This window comes from Salvia hispanica, chromosome 3 (assembly GCF_029641045.1).
Source record: "Salvia hispanica isolate PSC_SH4W2 chromosome 3, Shi_PSC_v1, whole genome shotgun sequence".
Taxonomy (NCBI): domain Eukaryota; kingdom Viridiplantae; phylum Streptophyta; class Magnoliopsida; order Lamiales; family Lamiaceae; genus Salvia; species Salvia hispanica.
Window position 1 is genome coordinate 17,741,607 of NC_142694.1, and position 9,264 is coordinate 17,750,870.

Genomic DNA, 9,264 nt, shown 5'->3' on the forward strand with positions numbered 1-9,264 from the left:
GATGCCAACATTTACATTTACTTCCCAAAGATTTAAACTCAGGTCTTTCTTTTTGCTCAAGACACAGCTCAACTACGCTACTGACTTGATAGTTTTCAGTGTCAATGCTATTGGTGTGTTTGAACCCGCCAACTTAATTGGCATTTTTTTTTATTTACATAATGCAAGGAAAAAAAAAAAAGGAAAGGAACAGCTTTTTTTTACGAAACTCACCCCAAAATTGAACTTTTCCTTGACATATTCACAAAATATTCTCATGTACACAAATCATTTTTATGCTAACCAATCCCTAAAATCGATCTACCTATGTAAATGATGCTAGTGGTGGATTGACCATATCGTCCTTTTTTTAATATTTTGTTAGTTACTACTTTTTTATTCTAATGTCACCGAGGACTTGCAAAATTACTCGGATTGTGGATATTGGGCAATCTCCAAGTTGGCTCCAAAAAAAATTGATTCTGCTTTAGCCACATCCTAAAAATTTGGATGTAAAATTTATTCCCCTTTCATGTTCAAAATTCTTTCATAATGTACAAGAATTATTATACAGGCTATACATTGATTCATTCACATGCTCAATAATACACTAGTACTAGAACACAGAGCATCCTAAAAGAGAGGCTGGAAAACAATGTAGAAAATGCACTCTCAATAATAATCTCGAATACAACAACACATCTCCCCGTTTGTAGAATCAAAGGCGCGTAAGAAGAAGTGTCAAAAGTGTTACGAAAAACAAACAAGATCGGCACGGCCTGGTAAACGGAGAACCACTGATAGGCCCTTCTCGTGTCTCCGTAGGAGATAACTGCGATGGAGGCGGAGGCGAAAGCACTGGCACATCACACGTACCAAATGTGGCATTTGCCTGCACCCATTGATACTAACTCATTACTCACTTTTCATTAACAAACTGATAGTTTGTTTTCTCAATTAAGAATGTTTCAATCACATTTACCTTAATTTTTGTATTTTATTAATTTTGTATTAAAACTTTGTGTCATCCACTGCTAACACTATTGATATAAATAACAATTGGTTGATGGTGCTGGTGCCTCCCCTAGCACCCCCGATTCGATATTCTCAACACACACAAGGCACAAAGCAAGAAACATGGGTGCATACCTTGCAATAGGCAATGTTGCCACAGCCACAAGTTAGCTGACCATTTGCTTGGTCGACAGCCTCCGCGGCTCCCCCACCGTCGCTCCTCTGCAGCCAAGAAGTTTTGGACATAAATATTTCTAGCATTACTCAGTTGGTTGTGTTTGAAAAGCAACATTGTGAGAATAGTTTTAGTACCTTGTAAAAATCAACTGCAATGAAATTAGGCCACCGGTTGCCGCTAGCAGAATAACAAGTTCTCATCATGCTAATCAAGTCCGCAGAGTTGTCGACGCAAGCCTCAGATGTATTCGGATTAGTTGGAAAGTAGTTCATCAGCACCAACGACCTTGACAATGTGCTCATCCCAGATGACTCGGAGCGACTAGGGCACGCGCTGCCTTTCAGCCCGCCGTTTCCATCTACATCATACATCATACTCATTTACGATAGAGTAAGGGTACAATATCTTTAATTGAGAACAATGGAAATATATTCCTAGCAGTGGCGGAGCCAGAAAGTTTTATCAGGAAGAGCATTTTGGACATAAAGAGGACAGGGGCGGAGCCAGAAAATATTCATGATAGCAATATTTTTCGACTCACATTGATTTTCCACGACGTAGTTCCATTCATAGGCGATCCCTTCGGAGGATTCCTTGGATGACTTAGAGGTGAAGACGACGAGACGTTGATTCTTCTGTGCCATATCATCCACCGTGGGCCAGTCTTGGCCATTTCTTGGCATTCGCGAGAGCGGGAACAAGTACGGGGTGAGGCCCGATGCATTGAACACTCTGGAGAGGCCTCGAGACGACGACACGTAATCTTCGATGAAGAGGGTCACAATCTCTGTGGGGTTTCCTTCAAGGAACACTTGAATTTCTTTTAAAACATTGATAGCTGGTTGCTGCATATAAATCAATTAATTAATTACCACAAAATTTATTCAAGGTTGTTGAAATCCACAAATATATGTATATGTACTTACGAATGCTGTGACATTGAAACACTGGCCGTTGAAGGAGTGGCACAACCAAATGTCGTTGTTGAAATCGTACAAATCAAGCATAAGTCCTCGAACGCCATTCTACATATCCAAAAATTGAAATTATATTTAGATATAATATGGCAACAAACCATTTTTTTTCCTCAAATCCGAGACATAACTCCAATTATAGACTAAAGTATGATTTGTATTTCTATATAATAGTACTAATATAATAGTACTATGAATTAATTTCTATTAAAAATTGTTTTTTAACCATTAGATCTGATCGCATCATACAATTACATGCGTAGGAGTCCACCTCTGTCTAATAATTTTGAGGACATGTTCTACCAAAATAACCTGTGCACCAACTTGTTCGGACAGTGGTCCACTTTTTATATCGCCACTTTCATTTTTTTAATATTTTTTTCTTTAGTTGAATTTCGTTATTAACAAGAATTCATTTCACCAGATTAGGATACATGGTTATTCTTGTCAAGTACAGTGTCACTTTCATTAGATAAAAATTGATTGTTAAAGTTGATAAATTCATAAGCAGAGTGCGTATATGACTTTTTAAAATTCTAATTTTTCAAATAAATAGTACTCCGTACTACATTAGTTACTGTGTATAATATAATATTTTATTTTATTTTCGTAATATAGATATTATTGAAATAGTTAGTGTAGGGATGATGAACACAATGATATATGAGAATCAATATCTTCCCTAAGTTACGACCTCAAATTATTGAGTCTTGAAAAATCTATGATCATCCCAACAGCAATAATGCACTTATAGTCATAACTAACATTAATTTGTTAAAACATGGAGTAACATAATTGATTCAGTCCAACTAACCACTAAAGTAGCAAGAGTAGTTGATAGGCACATGACAACTACAATGACTAGAGCAGGATTAGGACGGTTCACGGTTATGTGTATATTTTAGACCAAGTACTATAGTGTTAATAACTTAAAATTATGACTAAATAAAAGTAGTTAGTCCTTACCTTGAGCTGATCAGTGATGGAATCCTCCTGATTGGTCGGAGCTAGAAGAGACGACCCGGTACCCGAATTTGACCCGGTCCGAGCAAACGAATTGTGGGTAGTCAGCCATGTGTAATTGTTAAACGGCAGCCCTTTTACCTGTTCAAGGTAATAATTTTATTTGTCAACAAAAATATAAATTGAAAAGTATTGTGTTCATACTATTACTATACCGTGGAGGTGGGAATTATCGGGTGGATCCGGGTGCACCGTGGCCTTGTGTTGCCATTGGCCGGGCAAGTTCCGCATGTTAGGCCGGTGTCGCAGTTGTTGCTTCTTGTTGAACATGTTTCGCCAATCTGTTCAAAAATGTAAAATTCAATCCAAATATAGCAATTTAATGATAACTGGCATGGCAAGATCATCACCTTGAGACAGGATGAATAGCCCAGGAGGAAGAAGGCTATGAATAAGAACAGTGTTGTGTGCAGAGAATTTGGACCCTGCATCTTAAAATTTAAGAGAGAGAGAGAGGGAGGAATTTGGTGGGTTGTGAAATAAATGCTTGAAGGTTTAGATTTTAATTAGGAGTTGAGACATATATACATATGGAGTGGTTGTGCTTTTGAAATTGGACTAATTACATTTATCAACTTTTTCATTGGTATTAACGCGTTGGAGTATCTCGATTGCTTTGATTTTTATTTGTTACTGAATACTTTGATTTTTATTTGTTACTGAATACTTTGATTTTTATAGACTTTCTTTATTTTCTACGGTTTTTTATGACGGAAATACTTTTTGACAAAACAAGTGGGGTAATTTTTTCAAATTAATATAAACAAATAAATGAATAGGTTTGAAGGAATATTTGGAAGGGAGCGATTTGGGGATATGATGCACGGACTCATTTTTAGGGAAATGTTATACAACATAGAAGTAAAGTTAATGCGAAAATTATTAAATTAATTAGAGTGTATTAACTAAAAAGATTACTCAATAACCTATCGATTCTAATGAAATACTATTAACTAAGAAATAATCTTTTGGAGTTAAGTCATTCTAAAATCGGTAAATGGCAGGCAAATGGATTTGCTAGGATGATGCGTTTGAATCGAGTCTATACATTCAAGATGAGACGTTACTTTAGGAATCAAATTTATTCTAATTTTGTCGGCAAATTCAAAGTATTGTCGTCGAATAACTATGTTAATTAATTTAAAAGGGAGAATGAAGGTATAGTAACTTTTTTTTATCAAAATTGAAGCTGATTAATTTAGAAGGGAGAATAGAGAATAACTTTTTAATTCGCAGAACTGAAGCACACGTGTAGTGTTAATATGGTCCATAATATATAGGTGTCTTGATTAATGTCATAATGAAAATCAAATTATAATTTGTATCTTCCTAGCTAGATCTCTTCATATTCATACACGTATGAATATCATAAAATTATGATTCATAACAGGCCCAAACAAAAATTCACAACAGATCAATATAGACATTTATTCGTTTAACTTGTCAACATATCCATCCTTCATCATATTGGACCACGTGTAAAATCTCTTTCAAGATGAATATTGAGAAGTTTGGGTTTTTTCTAACTAATTGATTGAAATTGGATTAAATTATATTTTAGATATATACAATTAAGTCAGTCATTTTTTTTTAGTCAATTATATATATTGCTGACTGAGACTGTCAAAATTCCTATCCACATTGTCCGCTCATTTTGATACTATGATGAAATTTTATCACAAAATCAAGTAGTACTATTACAAGTGAAGTAAATCATGAGATTTATATAGCAATTTCAGCTTATATTAAACATTTTACTATATGAAAAGTATATTTGCTTGTTTCACTTGTTATCGGGCACCATTTATCAAGATCAAGAATGATAAAACCTAATGACAACTTCAACTATTAATTTTCCAGTTGAGTGTGAAAATATTAAATAACAACTTCACGTAACTTATCTTAGAAATAGACTATTTCTTCTTATACTTTTCTCTTTCATTCATCTCTACAATTTAATTTCACCAATTGGGTACTAAATGGATTTTGAATATTACCTTTTGATAAAAGTAGAATGTGAAAACTTTTTTTTTGACATTAGTATTTTTTTATTAGCACTGAAGAGACTACATCCATCAATCCTCAGATTATGTTGGCTGGAGTGTCCATATCTCAAGGTCAAAACATTCCGAATGCAATAAACCCGGCCCAGTCAATAATTCAAACTAAATCGGAAGTCATTCTTTAATTCTGCAATTAACTTAATGTTTTCGAGTAAACCAAAGTTTTGGTATTTAAAAAATCAGCTACGTACCTACGTACCATAATCCTTTCTTGCAAAGTTTATGATATTAAAAAAATATGTTAAAGTTGAAGTTATAAATTAAAAGAAAAACGTTATAGTTAAAGTCATAAATTATTAACTTGTCTGTAACACAAAAGCTTGATATTTAATTGTTTAGGTTAATTAAGATGCTTTGAATTTTTAGTTAATGAAAATATTAATTCCGTAATACCAATACACTCGTTTTATTTGTGCGATACTGCGATTGCAACACGTGATATGTGGTGATGAATAAACAGTTTTTTGGGAAGATTAAAAATAGGATAATACTAAGACCATCTCCAACCATTTACACCAAACTCAAATCTATTTTTGAGTATACGTCACACCATAAAGTAGTTTTACTCCAACCATTTACACTAAATTCAAAATTTACACTATTTTTGGGCTCACAAAATTTTTGCAGTAACACCATATTTGATGTTGTTTCACAAAAAATACCAAAAATAAGTTTGAGTTTAGTGTGGTTGAAAAATATTTCTACACCAAAACTCATTTTTAGAGTATAGTTGGAGATGGCCACTACTCCTATATATTTATATCCATCAATCTTTTGTATTCGTACATCAATAAAGTAGTGCAAAAATTAAATTGGGTTATATAAGTATGTAATTTAATTATGAGAATAATGTGGTAGAAAATTGTGAGGTCCAAATACGTGAAGCTCGAGGATGATTTAATCCATTCCCTACTCGTAGGCCCAACCCGATTGCACTCGCACTACAAATCCTAATTAAATCGGTGCCTACCTTTTTTTATAAATTGAACTCTATCGTTCACATCCTCACATATAAAGTTAACCCGGCATATTTTTATGTTTAAGTCATTACAGGCTCAACCCAATTATAACCCGATAATATCGAGTTGGGTTAGGGTCGGATTATAGTTATATGCTAAAAAAACAAATTATTGGTTTTTATTAATTAAAAATATTAAACTTTAGATTTAAATCCTAATAAAATTTTAATCATGTTATAACAGGTTTTAATTGTGTAATTAATGGTAAGGCTGACATTTTATTGCATGATATGATAATCCGCACGAACATGCACGAAATTCTTGGGTTGAGACCCAATAAGAACTCGATGATTTTAGGTTGGGTTAGACTTTAGAGTTTTACCTTATTGATTTGGGTCGATATCGAGTTGACATGATAACTACCAAAATTCGCACGGTTTGCCAGTTCTATCCACAAAATTTATACTCTCTACGTCCCATTATAATCAATTCATGTTCTTTTTTTTGGGACGCCCCATTTAAAGTAAGTCATTTTTTGGCAACATAATTATTCTATCTTACTTTATTTACTCTTACTTTATTCGCTCTTTACTTATTTACTTTATTCTTTTTTCGTAAATATTATTTTCTTAAATCTTATACCCAAAAAAGAATTTCATTAATAATAAGATGAATATATTTTTTGTGAAATACAATAAATTAATAGATATAGCCGCTCTAGCTTAGAAGGAAAATCTGATTTTTTTCACAAGGACAATAGGAAAAGGCTATGGTCGGTACCCGATTTTGTAAATTTATTTATGTAAGAAGAAGATATTGTTTTGAGATTTTTTAAAATTTTATATTATGAAATTATAATAGTATCACTCATTCATGTAAAAAGATAAAATCTCATTCCCCACTTCTTCCACTCATTCCTTCCCTTGTAAAATTATTTTCTTTGGCGGCATCAAGGCATCCAGGCAATTAGTAGTAGTACTTAAATTAAGTATTAGTAGTATATCCCAAGATAAAAGAAAAATCAATAATTGAATTGATTTAATTATGTTTTGCAACTGTACACTCCAAAATCTTGGAAGTCATAACCCCAAATCTATTGTCTATCATATACAAGTAGGATTAAATCTTAACAAAATCTGTTCCTAATTAAACATTGAGATCCCAATCCCATCACCTAATCATGACCCAATCACGCGAATCACACCAATCCGGACTCCGATCACACACCAGCCCCCGCAGCCTCTCCGCCGCCCCACTTCCCATCTCACCACCAAACCAACACCCATTCCCCGTCGAAAATTCCGGCGACGCAATCGAACACGTCACCCAATCCGCGAAATCCAACGGCCCTCGCGGCGACGACGTGGCACCACTCACCTTCACTCCCGCGAAATCTCCATCACAAACAAACGGATGATCTAACAGCATCTCAGCCGTCCATCTCTCCCCCGCATCCCTCACAAATATCCTCCCAATAAAGTCCCTCCCTTCCTCCGACAACTCACACGGCATCTCCGGCACCTCGCCGCCGCCGCCGATTCGCATCAGCAATCCCCCCAAATCGGAGCACCGCCACGCCGGAGATCCGGATAAAAGTTCCACGATCACGCAGCCGACAGCCCAGATATCCGCCGCCGGGCCCTGATCGCCGCCGGCGACCATCTCCGGGGACATGTACAAAGGGGTTCCCCTCAATTCGAAGCCGGAAAATTCCCCTTTCCGCTTGGCTAGCCCGAAATCGGCGATTTTCACTTCTCCGCCGTCGCCGCATAACAGAATGTTTTGGAGCTTGATATCGCAGTGGATAAACCCCAATTTGTGGATGTAATCGAGCCCTTTCAGCAATGCTTTCGTGTATCGCCGGACTTCAGATTCCGGCAACCGGCGATCGGCGGAATTGGCCAATTTGTCGGCGAGAGAGCCGCCGCGAGCGTATTCAAGCAGCAAATTTTGCAATTTCTCGCCGTTCTCGTACGAGACGCTCTCGCCGAAGCAGGAGATTATCTCGGAGCAGTCCCTGAGTTCGTCGAGGATGAGTTTCTCTCTGATGAGAGAGGACGAGTGGGAAAAGCCGCAAGACTTCACCGCCAGCAATGGAGGCAGCGGAGAACTGCGGGTTCTCGGCGCCGCGAGGCTCACCGTCGCGAAACTCCCGTGCCCCAATTTCTCGCCGCGAATCCAATCCATCTGGAGAGATTTTTTCGAAGCTTCGTCTTGTTTGGGTTTTGGGAGGGAATAGGGAAAAAAAGAGAGGGAAATTTGGGGATTCAAGGAAATAGGGGTTTACTATATGTAATGAGAAAAAGGGGAATTTCCATATATAAAGGAGTTGCCTTATGTGAATTTTTATTTATTTATTTATTTATTTATTTATTTATTTATTTTTAATTATGGTGTGAAAGGTGTTTAAAAATTAAAAAGCACGTGGCGGTATAAGGATGTTTTGTACACGACTACAGGAAATAGAGATAGCGCGGCTCGTGTTTGAAAAACGTGGTTAATTAATTTGTGGATGAATTTTAAAATTTTGTGAAGGTCGCCGTCAACACGCCAAGTATATTGTTTTTTGTTTTTTAAATATTGTTGTGATTTGTGTGCTATGACCTTTTGAAATCCTTCTACTAAATAAATTCATGCACTTTCACTATTAACTAATGATTGTTAAATTATTTATTGTTACACATAATATACGTGTTTAATGATGAATAAGAATTGGTGTCGAATTTCTAACAAAATCATATGCGATGCATGTATTTTATTGATTGTTGGTGTGCTAATTAATAGAGGTAAATTGTATTTACCTAATTAAAATAGGTATTAAACGAACTTGAATTTAATTTCATCGGTGAATGCACAAGAATTAAATACTAGTAACTTTAATCCAGTTATTCAATGTATTAGAACTAGATGTGTCTAATATTGTATCTTGTGATAACATAATTGAAAATCGTAGTTAGGATTCGTTTATTTGTTAGAAAGTAGTGCTGGATGTGTTGTTAGGGGAATACAATTAATCAGTTAACATATACCAGTAATAATTAAAATAAGTTTTTCTTACTAAATTATTAATTAGT

The 9,264-nt window shown here is 35.5% G+C and overlaps 2 protein-coding genes across 2 annotated transcripts; both read right to left on the reverse strand.

Annotated features, from left to right (window-relative positions):
• Positions 1–459: 459 nt before the first annotated feature.
• LOC125212245 (PI-PLC X domain-containing protein At5g67130-like) lies at positions 460–3,675 on the reverse strand. The gene is made up of 8 exons (XM_048112354.2): positions 3,519–3,675; positions 3,324–3,449; positions 3,112–3,249; positions 2,098–2,196; positions 1,713–2,016; positions 1,306–1,529; positions 1,129–1,215; positions 460–871 (listed from the first exon to the last, which is right to left on the reverse strand). Exons 1-8 carry the CDS (start codon positions 3,597–3,599, stop codon positions 698–700), a joined length of 1,233 nt encoding a protein of 410 aa, XP_047968311.1. The 5' UTR covers positions 3,600–3,675; the 3' UTR covers positions 460–697.
• Positions 3,676–7,202: 3,527 nt separating this feature from the next.
• LOC125212247 (mitogen-activated protein kinase kinase kinase 20) lies at positions 7,203–8,483 on the reverse strand. Its single transcript, XM_048112355.2, has one exon. It carries the CDS (start codon positions 8,375–8,377, stop codon positions 7,361–7,363), a length of 1,017 nt encoding a protein of 338 aa, XP_047968312.1. The 5' UTR covers positions 8,378–8,483; the 3' UTR covers positions 7,203–7,360.
• Between the last annotated feature and the right edge of the window lie 781 nt (positions 8,484–9,264).